Raw genomic sequence first — 22,062 nt, forward strand, 5'->3', positions numbered from 1 at the left:
GCCTACTTAAAATCAAATGCTTAAAGCGACAAGGAAATTATAGCATATCTTCAAGATGGCTTAAGCATCAAGGAGAAATGTGACTCAGGGGACTTTTGGTTAATTTGCAAAATGTATATGCAGAAATGCGGGCAGGAGATCCTCAGCATCATAGCTGTCTGAGAGAGGATGGCGATAGGCCCTAGATAACTTCCCTTCAACCCTTCAGGGCTCCCAGCCTCCCTGCTGGTGCCTCCTGGTGGTTTCAGCACACTTAGAGTTGGATATTTCCAGGCACTACCTCTCCGTGTGCAGTTGCCTCCAATTTGTGCGACACAGTGCCCCGCAGTTAGGCCTTACTTCATGTGTCCAATGGGGAAGATGAAGGACAGGGGTAACCTTGGAATCACATCACAGAGCGTTGAATGAATACCATGTGCATCTGTGCTGCCGAGGGCCTCTACTCAAGCTCTAGCCCTTCTTGGCATATTCTTCGTTAATGGGGACGGGAATGTCCACTTACTCCCGTACTTTGTAAGAGCAGATTAAGAATAGCATGGTCTTTGATTTAAGTAGAATGGTTCTCCAAAGACAAAATGGTTTACACTTCACTCATTTGAACTTTACTTCTAAGAACTACCCCATAGGTCAGCAATTACAGTTACACTGGAGTGCATCCTGACCACATAATACATTCGAAGGGACTTTTATCTAACAAGTGTGTCAACAATCTTCATAATATGGTACTCATAGAAAACACCCCATCCAGATGTTCAGCAGAGATCATGGCTATAGCCCCATGTCCCCCATGTCCAACAATATGCTAAGAGAAATATGAAGTGGTACACACTACACTCCTATGCCTTCCAGGGCCTGTATCTTTCTGAGAGTGAAGCATCTGTTCTAAGAAAATAATTTTAGTAGTTCCTTCAATTCAAACCATCTCCCCCTCTACTAAAATATCAATGTAGAATACAATACTTAAATATTCATCTACTTAGAAGTTATGTTTGGTGCCTGAATGGACTCTAGCAATGAATCAGCAGATATGTCTCCCATCCTTGTTCCTTTGAGCTTCTGAAATCGACAGGACTGAGGTCAGAGGTGAACAAGGTGGGCCTTTTCTAATGACTGAGCTCACCACTGTCACATACAGAGCTACTGGACTCACCAACTCTTCCCTAGGTTTCTATGACTTAGTCTTTAATGATGGGAGTCATCCTTCTAGTACTGCTGGCTGACAGCTTGGGAGACTTCAGTTTGGCTAGACCATTGTTTCTGAGCCTGCTACAATGTATAAAGTGTCATGGTGGGTATATATGAAGAAGACTCTTACCTCATAGCCAGAGAGAGAGAGAGAGAGCCAGAGAGAGAGAGAGAGAGAGAGAGAGAGAGAGAGAGAGAGAGAGAGAGAGAGAGGGAGGGAGAGAGAGAAAGGGAGGGAGGGAGGGAAGGGGAAGAGAGAGAGAGTGAGCGGGAGAGAGGGAGAGAGAGAGAACCCTGGCTTCAGCATCTCCCTGTGGATATACCCTTTGTGATATAATCTCTTCCTAATAGAGCTCAGGCTCTAAGATCAACAATAAAACTGAAAAGCTCCAATAAAGGACATTGTCAATGGCAACTTACAGACTGGTAAAGTATCGTCACTAACCCTACATTAGGCAGACATTTAAACCAGTTAAAAATGGGGTACAGCACTAAACAGAATTTTCAACAGAGGAATCTCGAATGGCTGAGAGGTATTTAAAGAATTGTTTAGCATTCTTAGTCATCAGGGAAATACAAATCAAAACGACTCTGAGATTCTACCTTACACCAACCAGAATAGCTAAGATCAAAATCTCAATCGACAGAAAATACTGGTGAGGATACGGAGAAAGGGGAGCACTCCTCCATTGCTGGTAGGTATTCCAACTTGTACAACCACTCTGGAAATCAAACAGACAGTTTCTCAGAAAACTGAAAATAATTCTACTTGAAGACCCAGCTATACCACTCCTAGGCATATACGCAAAAGATGCTCCACCATACAACAAAGACACATGCTCCACTATGTTCATAGCAGCTTTATTCATAATAGCCAGAAACTGGAAACAACTCAGATGCTCCTCAGCTGAGGAATGGATACAGAAAATCTGGTTCATTTATACAATTTAATACTATTCATCTATTAGAAACAAAGAGATCATGAATTTTGCAGGCAAATGGATGGTAACCCAGCCCCAAAAGAATGCACACGGTATGTATGCACTGATGAGTGGGTACTTATGATACACCCCACAGACCCAAAACAATTAAACAAAAAGGAAGACCCAGGAGAGAATGCTTGAATCACATTTAAAAGAAGAAACAAAATAGTCATGGATGGCAGAGAAAGGGAGAGAACAAGGTGGAAAAGGGGAGGAGGAGGGGAATGAGTGTGGGACAGGATCAGGTGTGGGGAGAGAAAGGAGAGAGGCCCAGAGGACAAAGAGAATTAATGGGAATCTGCAACTGCCGGGGTGGGGGGACAGGGCAGGCAAGGAAATCTGGTGGGGTCAGGAAATTCTCTAGGAAGTCCTAAAGACCTGGGATGAGGGAAGCTCCCAGGAGTCAGTGCAGGCAACCCTAGCCAAGATGCCTAACACTGGGAACATGGAACAAGAAGAGGCCACCTCCTGTAGCCAGGTGGGACCTCCAGTAGAGGGATAAGGAAACAAGGACAAAACTTTTGACCCCAAAATTTTCTAGTCTAAAAGAAATGGAGGGATAAAGATGGAGGTGAGACTAAAAAGGAATAACCAATCAATAACCAGTGCAACTTGAAACCCGTCCCATGAGTAAACACCATTGCCTGACAGTGTTGATGCTACTGTTATCCTTGCAGACAGGAGCCTAGCATAACTGCCTCTAAGAGGCTCTACCCAGCAGCTGACTGAAACAGATGCAGATACCCACAACCAAACATTGGACAGAGGTCAGAACTTTTTTGGGGGGAGAAGGACTGAAGGCCCTGAAAAGGATGTGAACCCCACAGGAAGACCAACAGAGTCAACTAACCTTGACCCCTGGGAGCTTTCAGAGACTGAGCCAGCAACCGAAGAACACAGATGGGATGGAATGAGCCCCCACCCCACCCCTGGCACATATATATAGAAGATGTGTAGCTCACTCTCCTTGGCTGCCTTGTCTGCTAGCCTCAGTTGGAGAGGATGTGCCAAGTCTGGCAGAGACTTGAGGTGCCAGGGTGGGGAGAAGCTGAGTGAGGGACCCATCCTCTCTGAGGAGAAGGGGAGGAAGGAAAGGAAGGATGCTGTGTGTGTGCTGGGGAAACAAGAGGAGGAGCAGCATTTAGGATGTAAATAAATAAATAAATATTTTTTTAAAAAAGACCCACTACTTAAAGACTCCACAACTACTAAAAGGGTCATGGGTTAGTGATTCAGCTTTGAATACAATACACTTTGCAGGATACTGACCTAACCCCAGACAAACATATATTGAGTATAAAGGCCCTATGCCAAGCATTGCAGATACAGACACAAGAAAGTGTGGACAGTATTCTCTATTCCCCAGAAGCTGGTGTCTAGGGAGAACTAACCAAACAGGAGTGCATTGAAGAGGTACTTTTCCTTCTGGAGATGTTTTAGGTATTTACACAGATAACTGAAGAACTGAAGAGCCGTCACTAGGAAGACAGGAAGAGAGCCTTGTCACTATAGGGCTTGTATTCATGAATTTAAGACATACGCACAGGACAGCTGTCATGGAAACTAGAAGATGGACAATTACATTAGTAGCTGCAAAGGGATATGCTAAGTGTTCCCAAGAGAAAAAAAGCTCCATACAGCTCAGAATAGGAAGTTTCACATGGGAAGCAAAACGATCTTCACTTGACTATACATACAATAGATTCCATATATGTGTGTGTCTCAAACAGAAAAATACAGTCTGACCATCAGTATAGGCTCAGTATTTCTTTGTGTTTTACTACCATTCTTTAGACACAGAGCCTGGGCCCATCAAATTCGACATTGGAAGTTACAGAAAAGGGCAAATGAAAACAGACTGGGAATAGGGAAGTAGCAATTTGCACATGAATGCAAACACCTACCCAATAGTTTTTGTAGTTGTTGATGTGGAAGGAAAATAGATTGGGAACTGGGTGGATCAACAATTGTTTCCAACCAGAAATTCCATCTCTGGTTTTTGTAGAAGAGGCACTGACAAGGGTTCTGGCAGGGAGGGTGGGACAGTCTGCCCCCATGCTGTGAAAAAAGCCCCTCAGCATAGGTGCTCACAATTCATTTCCATTAAGGACTTAATCAGTAGCTTTTGAGTGCTTTGATGACTTGTATGATCAGAATTTTAGAATAATAACCTAAAATGTAAAAACATTGCCTGATATTAAGTAGTTTCATTTTGGGTACCAAGACAGCAATGGGTTTCTTCTGGTGGCATATAATTTGGGCCAACATGAAGTAGAGTAGTTGCACCTTTTCCTTAGTTGGATACTAAAACCACTGCCAGACTTCAGGAGGTTCTTTGGCTCTCTCTGTCTCCTTGTGACGCATGCACCCAGAGAATACTGTTACGTGATGCAGACTCTATTTTCCACACTCAATTTATGATTCCGGAAGTTCAGAGGACCAGCCAATAACTGTATTAAATGTATGAGGCTATTTCTCGGTAAAACTGGGGTATCAGTCCTATATCCCTTTAAATAGCATTTCATACTTTTTCCCATTTTTTTGGACTGTCCAGGAGTATTAATTTACATTCCACTTTAGAAGTTTTTGCACATTACAAATATTACTAAAACCACTCCTAAAACTTGAGCTAAAGAAATAGCTCAAAGGTATAATAACTTGCCTGTACACAGGATACCTGGGCTCGGGCCTCAACATCACATCACACACACACACACACACACACACACACACACACACACACACACACATTAATAAAGCATACCATCCTTTATTCCTCTCGAATACACACACACACACATACACACACACACATACACACACACACACACACAAACACACACACAGACACACACACACACACACACACACACACACACACACATACACAAGCAAGCATCCAAACATGCACACACACTAATAAAGCATACCAGCCTTTATTTCTCTCAAGGTTTATGTTTTCCTATTAAGTTACCATGCCCTCTGACTCAGACCTAATGAGTACAAGTCATCTCATCATATCCTCCCATTGAGAAATCTAAATGTCATTTGTAGATAAAGTCTTTGAAAGTGAACGTGGGAATCTCAGAGACTTCGGTCTCCACGAAAATTACTCAGCAGGCTAAAGAGGACAGTTATCTTTACCTTAGTGCCACAACACAATACTCAAGTGAAAAACATGAAGTGAGTTTTAGAGTGTTTGCACTGCACTGTTGTCTCTGTGACTCTTTCTCTTTCTCCTGGTACAGTTTCTCCATAGGCACCCCACCCAACAGTCCCAAGTATTGAAAACCTTCAAGAGAGCATCTATCTGATCCAGTGATTACATCATAGGGATGCAGGCAACTGTTGCCATAGCAACCACCATGGTTCCCTCACCTACTCACAGTGGCACATGAGTTATGTCACAGCACAAATAAAAGGCAGAACACCCTGACTTTCTCTCTACATCCTTCTTCTTCTCTTCCTTTTCCTTCTCCTTCTCCTTCTCCTCCTCCCCTACCCTCCTTCTCCTCTTCCCCCACCCTCCTTCTTCTCCTTCTTCTTCTTCTCCTTTTCTACCTCCTTCTTCTCCTTCTTTGCCCCCTTTGTCCTTTCCCCCAATAAACCTTTCCCATAAAATGTGATCTATCTAAAGAGCTGCCATTCTAACACAACAATCTTTAAGAGATTGGTTCATTCCCTTGGGACAGCAGTACCCTGGAACCTATTCTACCTGACTGAGTGAAATTTATTTCCACAAAGCTGAGACTTGATGAAGGAAATTACAACCAACCTATCATTTGGTCAAAATTTACATATAAAAGAATTCCGTTGATGCCCACATGTTGGCTACTCAAGCCAGGTCCAAGTCACAGGCTCCTAAAGGTCTACGTATCACTTCCAGCAAACTCTTACCATCCCATTCATACAGTCCATACATTGCTGGTACCTTTGAAGCTCCTCAATAACCTTTTATTCCATCCATGCATCAGCACAGAGATGACCAAGTGAGCCACTAATCATTCAGTGACTCCTGTGGGACTTCATACTGGAGGAAGCAGTGTTTAAAGTGTACAATGGAGAGATTCACAAGTAAGAAGCAGAGATAGAGCCATAACAGGTCAGAGCATGTAGCCTCTTTCCGCCCCCAGCACTTCCAACTTAGCCAGGGATATATTCCTTGGCCTCAGAAACTGATCAATGGACAACACTTTTGCAAACAATATTCTGTGTCAGTATTCTGCTTGTATTTGAAATGTAAGATGTCAGAGATGGTGACAGGGTTTTGGTGCTAGAAAAACTACATAAGCTGAGATATGTTTTCAGGACTTAGAGAAGCCAACTGAAATCAGGGTTCTTTCCAAACTTGTCAGGCAAACTGAATTGAGCTGTAATGTAGAGTTTACTCTCTTTGAAATTATGCATTTCAACACTTATATTTCCACACATTGCTATTTAATAAATAGTTTCCCAATGTCTCTCCATTACTATTACTGTATGGAACGGTCTTCTAGTAATTGTTAAATACTATAATCTTTCTGTCTAAAGGGAGGGGGCATCACAAAATTATACCATGGTTTTATATGTCTCCCCTGCTCATACAAGTTAAAATCTTTAGGTTTGACAGTATAGGTTTCCTAGCAAGAGCCTAAGAAGCACTGGGCTCCTTGTCACAGGACAGTCACAGTAAGGACCACAGAGCTCACCACTTCTGTATAGCCAAGTATACAAGCTACAATCATTCATAACAACAGAAAGCAGAGTTCCTACCTCGGTGACTGGTGAGCTCTCTGGAACCAGAAGGCAAAGGTGTGTACTGGGGTTGGGCCTCCTCAGGAGATGTAGCCCCGTCCTCACTGGAAGCCTGTAAGGGAAAAGCAAAATGTCACTATGGAAAACCACAAAAGGCCAAGTGTTTATTAAATGCATCTCCTTGATATCTGAGGTTGGAGAGAATAGGATCCCTTGGGCTTTCCCTCATCTGATGAGATAGAATTCTAGTGAGTGTAGTAGGGTGCATTGTGAAGTGCCTTGGTACATCTGGGTGGCTTTGAGATAAGAGACTGCTGTTGTTGTTGTTGCTATGTGGAGCTAAAAGGAGCCGAAGAAGAGGAACTAAAGGCAGGAAGTGCTACAGACTGATTTTATTACAGTCATGCGCCCAGAAATTTAGGCAAAGTAAATGCTGGCTTTTAACAGATTCCTATGACAATGAGTGTGGAGAATCAGTGGAGATGGGGGATATGAGGGCCGGCTTACATGGACCTAATGGCACAGAGGCAGAAAGCAGTAAGTGAAATACATCAAACTCTGCATCTGGGCTATCAGCTAAGTTTAACAGCTCTGGAGAAACCCCTCTGGAGTTCGAGGTAGGAATACAAATCCAACACTCTGTACTTGAAATGCCAATGATTAGAATATGTGATACTAACCCACCTGGAATATGTACAGATATGAAAGGAGGTACATGGAGGTACCAAATCTGAACATGACATTCACTGGTTTACTGTCCATCTTACAAGCAGAGCCGGAGGGTATGCCATACTATATATTTCATGTTTCTGCATTCGTTCTGTGGGGCCAGAGCATTGTCTGCTTGTGGTATCAGGTCAGTGCTCAAAAGGTTTGGGTTTATAACATGTTTGGAACCTGACTCTCAATGAGACATCACCAGCTGGAAGGCTAACTGGAAGTGGGACTCCATGATGCCACATTGGTGAGGGGGACTTCCATGATGGGATGGAACAGGCACTGATGCTGCTGTTTTGATAAGGTTATTCCAAGCTCCTTGAAGTACCCCTTCACATGTGCTTTATAAAGAATCTCAATGCTCTGAGTTTTGAAAACAAAAAGAAAAAAACCCACACAGACACAGAAGCCCAACCAAACAAAACCATCATTCAAAGTCCCTTTAAAAAATGACATATAGGATGTTAGCGTTTGTTTCTATTCATTTGTCTTTTTATTTTTAATTATTCATCAACAGCTCTTTGATTGAACAATGCGTCTAATTATCCTGTGGGGAAAATTATCCTGTGGAGAACTTGTAGAAGGCAGCTTGTGCATGTGCTGTTACCCCTTCCTGATCTTTGTGTCTTTGTAGGTTGATACAGAAAGAAATCAGGACATGCTAACATGGAACAGTACCAATGAACAACATGTCACCTAAAGAGTTTAGTTGTTTTGATATAAAAAGCAACACTATTATACTTATCTGAGATTTCTAAATAGAATGCAATATTTTTTTTCAAAAAAAACATTATCTGCTAGAAGAGAAAAACTTCCAGCCTTTCCAAAAGCTCCAGGAAAAAGTAAATTTTATTAATGCTTCATTTTTCTTTCCAGAAGAACAAACCCATCCTATAGGGTATGTTTACCCTGCTAGAAGCAAGCCTTCTCTTCAAAGAGATCACCACACTAGATCAGAACTAGGTAGAAGATTAGACCTATTTGTCACGGAAACCCTTTAAACTTCATTTCTGACATTTGAAGTGTTTGATTAAGCAGCTTTCAGGGAAGACTTACACAGAAAGGTCTGAACAGGGCAAAATTAGAAGCTCTGTCCCTTGGTGGAATCAGATTTGAGAGAGCACTTGTCCACTCCAGTGAACAGGCAGACATAGTGACCACACAGGATGTTTAAAGCTTGGTCCACATATATTGCAGGCAGCCAGGTAAAAGTACAGCCATAGAGGAAAGTGTTCTTAAAAGGCTTGCTAGACCCCACTCCACTGAACATTTAGCATGTTGCAGACATAGAAACAGAAACTGAATGAAAATCAAAACCCTACAGTTGCTAGTTGTCTCTCTGCAGGGCCTGTGAGGTGTACTGTGACCTACATGATACTTGAAACATGGAAACAGTGTTCTAAACATGGAGGCCATTCTGTGTTTGCTGACGGACAGATGATGAGATGGGGACCTTCTGATACCCTTCCTCTTGCAACCCAATGGGAGTCTCTGGTCGTTGTGTTTATGCTATGGGATTTCTTAGTATTTTCAAACTTAGATTTGGGCTGTTGCTGAACAGCTACCCCTAAGAACTACTGGAGGACACGCTACTATACTCTGACTGTACCAGACATTGGAGACCTACAGCTAAGAGGCAGAGAGACATTCTTTAGTCTTGTTTCCCACTCTATAGAAGACAAACATGGCATGGGATTTTAGCTGTCATTCAATGCCCAGCACGTGTAGTTACTTTTCAGCTCGTCATCCATTTTGGGATACAAACTCAATTTGTGGAGAAAAATCCAGGCAAATAACAATATTGCAAGGTATGATTTCCAAGGGATTTTATACAGGTCAGTGTTTTAGGAGACTCTAGATATTGAGATTCTAACTACCCACCCTTCCGCTCGGCTTTTATCAGAATGAAAAGCATTGGGCCTTTTCAATGAGGTGCACACACGTTTCTGCTAGCCTTTCCTTTGCCCGTTGTCTTCTATTCTGCATGTTTGTTGACTGGAGGACATCTTTTATATATCTTGAATACTGGCATTTTATTGGAGACATGAAAAATATCCCCTAACAGGAGATAAAAGCAAATGCAATGCTACAAATCTCTGCCATCGGCACTTAGGAAAACTGGCAGGGAATCAAAGGTTCGAGAATCTTTATGGTCCTGAAGAGTCAGACTTGCCCGGGTTCCCATGTTCTTACCTTAGGCATCTCTTCTAAGTACACACAAAAGAAAGCATTATGGAAATGCTTTCTACCCACACCTCTATTATCTGATACTCCAACTACTATGCCTGCGTGGCCTCAAGTCCAAGGCGAGCTCTATATCCTTTGTCAGGCAGTGTGGAAAGTAAAGAATGTTCTTGTCTGTGCCTTTCATATGCTAACCTGGCTTTTGTGAATTGTGTTTCTGAGGATGAGAAGTGGAGAAACAAATTTTAAATGGCAGCTATCTGTGCCCTTAATGTTTAGGCTTTTCTACACTTTTGATTTTTTTTAATTGAACATGAAAGCTAACAATACAAAGATTGTTTTTTTTTTTAAATTTTTAATCCAGGAAATGTTCTATTAATATGAATTCCAAGTAATTTACTATTACTTATATAATGAAGACTAATGTCATCTCTGGTTATATTTCTGTGATTAAATATCTCACTTATATTTCTTATAAAACTATTGAATATGACTCACAGGATGGATGGGGGAAAAAATCAAGTAATAGTAAAAATGTATTCCAGATCCCAAAGCGTAAAGTGTTTGATCCAGCCTTGTATGAGACTTGCTGAAGATCTGCTAATACACAGGGAAGGTCCCTTGATTATTCTCCCATTTAATATTGAAGAGTTGCTAACAGTCTTTGTATTTATTTATTTATTCATTTATTCACTTATTTATTGAAACAGGGTTCTCTATGGAACAGTCCTGGCTGTCCTAGAACTTGATTTGTAGACCAGGCTAGCCTTAAATTCATAGAGTTCTGCCTCTTGGGTACTAGGATTAAAGGCTTGCACTACCACACCAGGTTTGCTAATACCACATCAGTAGCTGTCCTTAGCCACCAACACAGTACAGAAGGTAATTTCCAGCATGCAGGAGTTGTCAGGTCTAAAGAAAACCCCGCCCCCAAATTCTGTCAGTTAAACAAAAGCCAGCCTTCCTCAAGAACAGGTTCCCCTTACTGGTTGAAAGGGACAAATGGCTATGGTACCTCTTAGCATGCCAAAGTACATGCTGACCTCCAGGCTCCATCTAAAAGGCAAGTGCCAGTTACACATTTCAGAATCCATACTATCATTCTCTTCTCAGCTCCTCCTCTACCTGCAACGTAATCAGCTCATGAGCTTCCCTCCCTGCAATGGTTCATTCTCCTCATAACTGCTAATTTGGCTGTTGACTGTCTTGTTCTCACACTTAAACAACCTGTCTCCGTCTCTGTCCTTCTCTCCTTCTTCCCTCTCCTCTTCCCCCTCTCCCTCTTCCTAGATCTTCCCTCTCCCTTTCTATCCATCTATCTTCTACCTCCACCCCCTTCTTTTTCTGCTCCTTCTTCTAGCCAGGCCAAGTCCAGCCCCTTGGCCTTGTTCAGTCAACTGCTTTTCTCTCTCTGCTCTGGACTCTTCCTGATGCCTCTGACTGTTCTCTCTCTCTTATCTATAATAAAAGACTTCCCCTTAACCATACCACAGAGAGGTCATGTGATCGGTTTATACAGGAGGAAGGGTGGAGCTTTTGGAACCATGCTGGGAAAGATCCAGAGAGACTTACAGAGTGAGAAGGTCTCAGTGATTACTGAAAATGAGTGTGCTTGGGTAAATGTGTGACATTTGAGGCTCTTCCCAACTGAGCATGCTCAGAGACAGCGGCAGCTCACGATTTGGTCATCACGGTGCACACGGGGAATCAATGCAGAACAAGGAGCAGAGACTTTGCAGGCTTCAGAACAAGGAGGGGGCAGCTACGAAGTTGTTTAATAGCCATAAATCTCTGACTATTTTCCACAAAATACCATAGAAGACCACAGCTCCACAACTCTTCCCCCATCACTCAGCTCAAGTGGAGTTCTTTGGCGTGCTCACTCACCCCTAAATCATAAGCCACATAAAGTGATCCTGGGGCTGGGGAATTTGTCAGCCTCTTTCAAGTAGAAGTAATCTTCGCTTCTCATCACAATTCATCCCCTGAAACCACGGCAGAAAGCTGACTCCTCTAAAAACATTTCATTTTCTTCTCAAAAGGAAAAGCTCTGCTTGTTTAGTTATCAAATATTTAGTAATCGTCTACAAGAGGCCAGGCCTGCCTTGAGGATATCACACAAAATAAAATGAGGAACTCAGTTACATTCCTGGCATATTGAAAACATGATACAAAGATTAATACTGGTCATGAAGAATCATTGGCTTCAACAGGACCCTCATAAATACTCAAACTTGACATCTAGGCACAGATAACAGATATAATCATGTCTGTAGATGTTTCTAACTCACTCAAGGGTGAGTCTTCAAAAGCAACAATATAAACTTCCTAAAATGACCAATACTCTTAGCTCCAGCACTCAACTTACTCCCAGGAAAACAAGAGAATGCCAAGGCACAAAGGCTGACTAACTGTGACACTTTAAAGTCAAAGGCAAGACTATCAGTCATCATTGTAGATCAGCCCACACAGGTGAGCCAACTTCCTTAGAATGAGAGGATACAGATCAAAGTCACAGAAGAACCATCCTGAAGGCTGAGACTTTCAGCTTTGTTTATAAATGATACCCCTGTGCATTCTAGCGTGAAGAAAGATATTCAGCATCAATGATGGAGGGATGGTATTGGAATCATAGACAGATTTGAGGACAGAAACATGTATATGTCTTACCAAAGATGGAGGTCAAGAAAAGGGGGAGAGAGAAAACAAATAGGGGGTGAGAGTTAATATATAACTGAAAAACTAAGATGGACTTTAGGGTTTCATAGAAACTGGGCATTAGCTGAGAGAGGGTGAGGAGAGTGATTCCAGTCAGAAGTGAGAAGAACAGAGGTAGAAGAGGGATTGTGTCAAAGGCATCTCTGGGGAAAGAAATCCCTTTGAAGCCAACAGCCTGAAGCATTCCATCTGACTTTCTCTAGTCTCTGGGGGCCTAGTCCTGCCAGTAACCCCAAAGGGCATCTGGTTGGGAATAGCAGTTCACAGATGTTTATAGGAATGGAGGGAGTGAAGACAAGATCCAGGAAAAAAAGGAAGAAAAGGAATGACGTGGCTCTGAGTTTTGGGGGCTGCTTCTTAATCAACCCATAGAGAGAGAAGCATAAAGAACTCATCCACAGCAGTAGCTTCCAAAACATGTTTAGCAGATGGTTATGCAAAGGAATAAAAACAGGAAAACAAATCTAAATGTTAGATAATGAAAACCTAACAGATTTATAAGATGAACCCAAAAACATTACATACATATATAGTCTATGTGTAGAAGCCAGAAGACCAACCTCCCAGATTGCTCAGATACCATCCACTTGTTTTTTTTTTTTTTTTTTTTTTTTTTTTTTTTTTTTTTTTTTTAAGGAAAGAGGATGACTGTTTGCTGGCTCAGAATTCACCTTATAGATTTATTTGGCTGGCTGGGAAGCCTGGTGGACAACCTCTGTCTCCCCAGTGATAGAATTTCAAGTATGTGACAACGTGTCTGGGCTTCTTTAAGTATGGATTCTAGGAATCAAAGTCACCTCCCTATGCTTGCAGGGCAAACATTTTAACAGAGGAGGAAGCACGTTAGGAATCAAGGAAGAAGTAGAATTCGGACAGGAAAAGGAAGGGACGGAGTATGACATACCGGCTGATAGTTCATGAGCATATACTAAGAAGGGTCTTTGAATCACTTGGCTCTCTGACATGTAGTGCCCTGTTATTAACCTCCTTTGAAAAATTTGAAAACTCACACAAATAAAATGGGGAAATCATCCAAGGTTATGTGGCTCTTAGTAAAACCTCTGGGGGGAGAGAAAGCAAGTTCTTTTAACCTCTGAACTAAGCTGCTCCCCAGCACCCACACCCTTTCTGCAAAGGAACCCTCAGAGTGTATGAGCCCCAACCGTAGGCTAATATGCCATTCCATTCCTCCATCACTGTTCACTGGGCCTTGGCTACAGTGTCACGTGCTCACATCTGTAGAAGCCAGGTCCTAAATTAACAGTGAACATCTTACAGCCCATAGGAAGGCAAATCCTCAAAGTACCGAGGACATGGTAGTAAAGGGAGAACGTCCTATTAAGAAATAATCATAACCTACCAAAAGAAGTATGATGGGATAGGGGTCATCATACTATTAGTTCTTGGTGCAGGTCTCATTTGTAATACGTACCAACAAGAGCACAATCAGAAGGGAGCCATCTTGAGGTGTGTGCATCATATTTCCTGAGTAGTAGTCATATGCCATTTTAAGGAATACACTTCCTCCCATCTATCTCTCTACAGCCTGGGCTGCAGCCATGGGATGCATAGCTTTTGTTAGAAACATTTTACAGAGAACGCTACTGGGACTTTCAAAAGGGGGGCAGATGACTGGTCAAAGAGAGTCAGTATGTGAAGAATGTGGAAGTTTGAGCAGTACAGTTTGAATTCCAGGGAGGGGGGTGGTGCTGAACTATGAATTTGATATGCAGAGGTACCTGGAAAGATGTCCCTACTGGGTTTACTTAGAGTATGTAGGGAAGCGTATAATGTTTTTGTTGTGAAGTTCAATACATGCTAACATACAACAGGTTTTGCGTAGAGATATATAAATAAAACTGTCACCTTATCTAGTAAGGAAATAATTAACAGAGCAATAAAGGCACACACGAGTCCTTTAGACCCTTTTTTGGCTTTGAGGATCATAGAAAGTGGTTTGCTGGAATCAGACTTCATCGACTCACCAAGGCCAACAGCAAGTCTCCACAAATGTTTTGGGGCTTGCTATGAACCAGATATTAAAACTTAAGTGGGTACCTTCAACTTAATCTAAAAGGAGCATGGAAAAAATTCATTGCTTCCTAATTATATCACAAAAGTTCACTATTATTTATGCTTTTGAACTTATTTGGGTCTGTTGCGGCTACTGGATATTCCATCTCTTCCTGGTTCCCTGGTGACGTCACCTTGGTGTCCCAGTGTGGGTTTTGATGGCAGACTTTCCAAATGGTGCAGATTAGGATTTGATATATAGGCCTGCTGCTTCCCTAAATTTAAGAAGGTAATGGAGGAAACATTAATGCTGCAGATTAAACACAGTAGGGTTCTGTATCCATATCCATTAATTATGAATAATACAAAAATCTGAAGAAATAGCCATCTGAAATCCAAAAGCCATTTCCAACTGGGCAAAGTCGCTGCTGGCATTGATGAATGATTAAAGTTGTGATGTGCTCATTAAGATAAAGGAACAAACAGCAGCCTGCAGTCCTGTTGGAGGTACTCTTGTTAGCAATTACCACCCCAGATCAGGCAGCAGATATCAGAGTTTGCTCCAAACCTTTCTAAGTGTCTGAGAGAATCAAGCATCTGTATAAAATTTTGGTAGGATATTATACGCTTAGCTTCTATCAACTGTGTTCTATATATCTATAAGGTAAATTGATATATAGTAATTTATGCAAATGTATGGCATATTCATACATTTTATACAGAGGCCTGGTTGCCATACATTTACACACACACACACACACACACACACACACACACACACACACACACACATAAGACTTTTAACCAGTAACATAGAAAGCATGTTTGAAGTTGTAAAGGAAAGGGGCTATTTTCTGACCCAGGAATAACCACAACAATGACAAAAGCTACTTAAGCGTCAAGGATTCCACCCTTGACAGTTCCAAAATTTTGTGTACTGTCCTCCCCTTTTTTTCTCTGCCCAGTGTTTCCAAGATTTAGAGATAGGGTCCATTTGGCTGTGTGATTTTAGGTATTTTTGTACTTAAATTCTTTAACTCATACTTTTCTTGACTATAAAATACAAAGGTAACAATAGTTCTAAGCAGGGGCAGGAGAAAGAGGGGTAGGAAGAGATCAAGGTGCAGTCCACATTTCTGCTACTTTGACCTGCAAGTATGTTCAGCACTTTCCAAGTAGTCATTAATGTACTCAGTCACCTGCAGTACTCTGCGTTATAGCTCCCAGCTTGGTTTTATAGACAAGGAAGCTGAAAACCAGATTAAGAAATTGGACCAAGACCTCATTCAGTTTCTTGAGTTACCATGAGTGTTGGAGCTGAGGCGGGAAGCCAGGCAGTTTTCCTCCATTGGCCACTGCGTGGCCAAGCACAATGGATACAAACCATCTTCCCAAGGAAGATTAGTATCAGGAGACACTAATCTTCAATACCACTTATGAAATACTATGGTTTCTTTGCGTTCCTCTAACTCTGTACCCTTACAACTTAACTGTAAGCTTTCTAAGAGACAAATGTGAGTAGCTCTTCTCACCCTTCCCGGCAGCCACCTGCAGCTGTGTAGATGCCTACTCAGTGAATGTGCTCTCATGCACCGTACCTGTCACTTCCAGAACTGTGAGGCCCTAACCCGATAACCAAAATCAGTCTACAGACACACTGCATATCTGCCAGGGACTGGCTGTCTTCAGCAAATCATCGCCAATGGCATTTCCCATCTGGTTTTGTAGGGCTGTCGTAGAAATAATATTATGTCATGGTAGTCCCACAGGCTTGATTTATTTTGGCTTAAAAGGAGGAACTTGCCTCATGTGTCTCTCTTCCTCTCAGTAAATGTTTTTACTTTTATATACTCCCTCCCCACCCCCCACTTCTTCTCAAGGGCTGAGGGTCAAGTTCTGTCCTTGGAGCCAAAGTAGTTTTTCAAAAATGAGGTGAAGCAGCCCTGTCAAGCTGGGCCCGATATGCTGTCAGAGTCTTTCCCAAATACATCAGACCCTCTGCTTGTAAAAATAAATTGATACCAATGCACAAAATTTATTAGGAGATGACAGCCCCGGTTCATAATGGAAATATGGAGAAAACATCATCCTTCAAAGCTGACAGTCTATCCATCATGCCTCAGATTCCTAAGATAGAAGCAGACGCTGTCACATGCAATCCGCTGAGGACACATCTTCTTGGGTTTCCTTATGACAGGAAACTGAAATAATCCAGAAGAAGGGAAGGGCTTGTGCTACCCTTAATGTGCTTGGCCATATATTTTCAGCATCACAGGAGGACCATGTGGCCAAGGGAATGAATGATGGAGGAAGTCAGGCAGCTGGAACTCTCAAAGCCCTCTCCTTTTCTCTTGGGAGTGATGAACTGGGGCAGAGGTCACAGGGGATAACAGACCACTGTGATTGACAGCAATGTCCTGCTATGTGTGAGCAAAACCAACAGGTGGCAGAGCAGTCCTGAAGACAGACCACAGTGGGCTTGGCCTGAAGTTTGAGGACCAGGTCATCTTGCCCTACATATTCTGTTCAGGTTTTTATAACTATTGATGAACTCGAGACAATTTAGAAGAGCCATTTTAATGAGGGATCAATGCAAGAATATTTCTAGGGGTCACGAGGGGCCCAATTCTCTGCAAGCTTAATGAGGCAACCTGCCGAACCTTGTATGAAATAATTGTGTGTTGTATTAAAAGCTCTTTTGCAAAATATAACTGTGGTAGTAAATTAGAATCAAAGGAACATGGTATTAGAGGATAAAAAAATTTTGTGAGGTTTAAGCATATTTATATTTCAGACTTTATCCTTTAGGGGTTTGATTGAAGTTATTATGGCTAGAAAATTTTTAATAAATCTGTTTTAAAATACTTATGTTTTTATTTTTTGTATATGCGTGTGAGCCTTTATGTGTTTATGTGTACCATGTATGAGTAGGAGCCTATGGGTCCAGAAGAGGATCCCATGGAGTTGGAGTTACATATGGTTGTCGGTAGCTAAGTAGGTGCTGGGAACTGAAACCAGGTCCTCTGTAGGGGTAATAAGTGGTCTTATGCCTTGACCCATCTTTTGAGCCTCTAGGAAGCTTTTTAAATGAGATGCATTCAAACCTTTAAAATGCACAGAAAGTTATCAATATAAAACAGAAATCTAAACAGATAAAGACAGTCTTAATGGCCTTTTAGTCTATTTTTAAAGATTTATTTTTTCTGTTTGTGTGTGTATGTGTGTGTGTATACATGTGTATACCATACCATGTATACACACAGAGGGAAAAAGAGAACATGGAATTTCTCAAAGATTAAATTATGGGTGGTTGTAAGCTAACAGAGAGAGGTTCTAGAAATGAAGCAGGAACCTTTTCAAGTGTAGCAGGTGCTCTTCACCATTGAGCCATATTGTCAGTCCTACAGAATATTGCTAATCCAATCTTTATATGAGGAGAAAACAGCTTAAAGGTTCCATTTAAGAGTGAATGTGGCTCATGCTTACAAACCCAACTTTGGTAAATTGAAGGAAGGGTGTTGTCAAAAGTTCAAGGCAAGTCTTTGACACAGAGTGAGTTCTATGTGAAAAATGCATCACTGTGGGAGTTGGTGACTCATCTTAACGGGTAAAGGTGACAAACCAAGTCCAATGCTCGTAGGGACCCACATGGTAGAAGGGGAGCTCTTACTGCTACAAGGTGTTTTCTGGCCTCTGTGTACATAGCATGGTGCATGTCCAGACACAAACATGACTATACACATATACACAACCACATGAGTCAATGAATACAATTTTTAAGAATCGAAAACTTACTATCCAGACACTTACACATCAATGCTTCCTGGGGCATTACTCACACTAGCTAAGTTATGGGAACAACCTAGATGTCCAACAACAGAGGAATAGAAAGAGAAGAGAAGAAGAGAGAAGAAAACATGGACGATCCGCACAAGGGAACTTCTCAAGCCTTTAAAAAAGAATGAAGTTACATCATTCACAGGCAAATGGACGAAATTAAAGTAGTTCCATTAAGTGAATCAAGTCAGCCTCAGGAAGACAAATACTGCGTGTTTTCCCTCTTTTGTGGATCACAGGGTTTGTGTAGATACAGACCATCATATATATACAGATGTGCAAATACCAGAGAAACTCACTAGCGGAACAAGCAGACCAAGGAGATGAATGATGTAAGAAAAGAGGTAACAACAAGTTAGCCTAAGGTGTGCTCAACATGTATCATCTACTTCCACAGGCATCGCCTACGTGATGCAGAACTAGGTGCAAACAACGATACTTTTTTTAAAACGTGACTAAGATACAAGCCATCTTTGCTTGATGGGTACCACTGAGTCAAATCCTGATCCTTAAAACACATCGCCAAGAACAGTGTGTGTGTGTGTGGGGGGGTGGATTAAACTACATAACTGTTAAGTCCTTCTTCATAGGTACCAGGGTTGAAAATACACAAGAGGATTGTAACTCAGAGACCCCAGATCCTTCAAATAGTGTCTCTTTCTCTACAAAGCAAGTGAACTTCAAATTGCTCACTTTTGTTTTAGCCAATCTCAAGCCCCTGTTTTAAGCAAGGCCTGAAAGTCTGTTGACTTCACATGTCCAAACTAAACAGATTTGCCTTTTCCCTTGGCTTCCTCTATGGGCACGCGCCAGCATGACTACACATTCATCCAGAGTTTATTTCAATGTTAGTGGGAAACAAGCCGTTTTTCAGCTTAATGAATAGCATCAGTGTCTGCCTTTTAACCAAAAATGTGACCTTAAACTTGATGGATCTCACCAGAAGGCACATTTTCAAATTATTTTTCTATTGGAGGTTTATGAATATAGTTCCCCAAATTATTGTGACAGCTGTGGGGTGGTGGCTGTATCTCAGGTTCAGCAGCTCGGAAACAGACCGCAGACGTCACAAAATGGGAGAGTCCCTTCTGAAGCTAGAAAAGGCACGGGGGGGGAAAAAGTAAGACCCACACCAGAGGGAGGACAACAAAACACAACTCTTTTGAGCCTTAAGCAACAGGAGACTAGTGCTGTGAGGCAGCTGAAACCTTGCCTTTTCTGCCGCCGCCATTTTTGTTTCCAGATCAAAATGGGGGCAGAGAAGGCTGAGCTCTTACAGATTCTCCAAGAGCACATCTGATATAGCTTCCTTATTAAACATGACAGAGTGTAATTGATGGGCCTGGTGCTTAGCCAATTCCAACTTTTTCTTTCTTCCTTCTTTTTTTATTTTTCTAGAGAGAATGCTGTTTAATACACAGACATTATTTTTGGACTACTGAATGCCAGGACATAATGAGCTGGCATTCAGCTTTGGTGAATGAGACTCTGAATTTTCATCTAAAAGCAGTTTTGAGTTATGGCTGTAGATAAGGTGTAACTGTGCAAGGGAATTTTATCCATGTTTCTCCCATGAATCATGAATGAGGGAAAAAATTACAGTCTAAATTGCACTTAAAAGGAATAAAGTCTTTTCATGTCATACATGATTTATCAAAATGATCTCATTTTTAAGGGGACTGTGGTGTATCTTGATTAATCACATTAGGACACGTGATGAATGGCCTCTTTAATGGTAACACAGGATTTATTGGCAGCATCCCGACTGGAACCAGAAGGGTAAGAAGTAAAATATACAATAGATAGTAATATAGATAGGGTATCAGTACTGCCCTGACTCGTTTTAAAGTTATACCTGGAGCTTCCTCGTCAGGACATTCTGAAACTTCACCTCGAAGGGGAAGCATGCCTCGTGCACACACTTGGGTTCCCAAGGTGAAGCCAGTCTGCCTTCTGTCACGTGTAGTATGGCATGTACCAATCCCTTTGCCTCTCCATAACCAAGGAGTCTGTGTAAATGGGTTAAATTTTGCACATTCTCAGTAGGGGGGGGACAGTGCCTTTGGGGAACAGTACTGCCCCCCCCCAAGCTATCTCTCTATTTCAATATCCTCTTCACATTTCACTTTAATATCCTAAACGCCTTAAAAAAAAAAAAAAAAAAAAAAAAAAAAAAAAGGCCGGCTCCCACTAATTTCCTCCAAGGCCGACAGATCAGAGGCTTGCCTCCAAGTGTTCTTTTAGAGCCCTGGAGACCCCTCATAATCCCGCTGCTTGTCTGCAATTAATCCTCTGAGCTGTGACATTATTACTACCACCACCCACAGACAGAGGAAGCTCCTGACCCACTGGACTCGGGGCTCCCGAAGAGGCTTCAAAGGTGCCAATCACACCCGCCTCCCAAAGGTGCCTGCTGTCAGCCCCAGAGGCTCCATCCTCCCCACAGATCAAACATTCTTCCTCAGGAGATGAATTCAGAGTCCCCGCCCACTTCCGCCCATATCCTCTTTCGCTTTTCAGTTTACCCAATGATCCATCCTGGCCTCCAAAAGGGAAGCCACGGATAATAGAAGGCCTTTCAAAACAAAAGCTGGGCAGTGGCAAACTTAAATCCCAGCTGTTATCAACTAAAAAAAAAAGAAAGGAAAAAAGCAGAGAAAGGGGAAAAAAAAAAACATTTAAACACCTTAAGGCAGAGAGGATTAGAGTCTGGCCTGAAAGGCCATTCTTTGATCAAAGACCCCAAGACTTTACACAAACATAATCACAGGGCAACTGAGGGCTCTCTGAAGGCAGAATTGATTTGTTTGGCAGCAGGGCTTGGAAGTGGTAGGGAAGCCCTGTGCACGCCTGTCCTCTTCAGTCCCCATGGACCTCCAGGCCCAGTGACTTAAAAACTATGTTTTCGTCCCTATGTCTCAATTGGGGCAGAAGGAAGCCACCATTGCCCCTGTGTGTACTTTTGTAGCAAGTAACAGCCATATATGGAAGAAATCTTGAGAGGGTAACAGCAGAGCCTGCCCCGAAGGCTAGGCATCCCTTCTTGCCTGTTAGAACCAGAGGGCCAAGGACTGACTCACAGAACTCATTAACATGAAAGATGAAGGAGTCACTGAAAATCAACATCCACATCCAGAAACACATCTTTAAGGAGGTGAAGGTATAGGATTTTGTTCTGAGCTTTGGAACTTTTATAGAAAGACTGAGTATAGTTTTGTTTGTTTGTTTGTTTGTTTTTGATTACAGAAATAGAATTGTTACACAGACTGTTGATGACTATGACATGACAGAAACCATTTACCACATATCCAGGGAGGGTGACCCACTCTCTTTTCCAACACTCCGGGGGAGAAAAGAGTACTATTTTGGTCATGTTAGATGAAATCCAATACAAAGTGCACCAAAGAAATATGTTTCAAGCAAATTTGGGGAATCCATGATCTGCTTGAGTTACATGTCCACTCTGAGAGACTACACTCTGCTCCAAGTGAGAGTCACATGCATGCCCCTAGCTGGAAGGGTAGTTACTCCCCTTCCCCTGGTTGCAGCTGATTAAGGGAGAATGAGACAGTGGTTCCCTAGAGGTACCTGTAACTGTTACAAATCTGGTGTAATAAACAACAAACGAGGCCAGAAGAACAAACTCCCCTTAAATAGCAGACAGCCTTTGACATAAGGTTTTAGAGACCGA

General features: G+C 42.1%; 1 protein-coding gene across 2 annotated transcripts in view; it reads right to left on the reverse strand.

Annotated features, from left to right (window-relative positions):
* Positions 1 to 22,062, reverse strand: part of LRMDA (leucine rich melanocyte differentiation associated) — a gene marked incomplete at its 5' end in the record, with an annotated part of 952,780 nt that overhangs the window by 183,707 nt on the left and 747,011 nt on the right. For both annotated transcript variants that reach the window (XM_080926984.1, XM_080926985.1), the window contains one exon: positions 6,921 to 7,014. In XM_080926984.1, coding sequence (XP_080783110.1) covers positions 6,921 to 7,014 — 94 coding nt within the window. The remainder of the gene's footprint in view (positions 1 to 6,920; positions 7,015 to 22,062) is intronic.

This window comes from Micromys minutus (genome assembly GCF_963924665.1).
Source record: "Micromys minutus genome assembly, chromosome: 12".
Taxonomy (NCBI): Eukaryota; Metazoa; Chordata; class Mammalia; order Rodentia; family Muridae; genus Micromys; species Micromys minutus.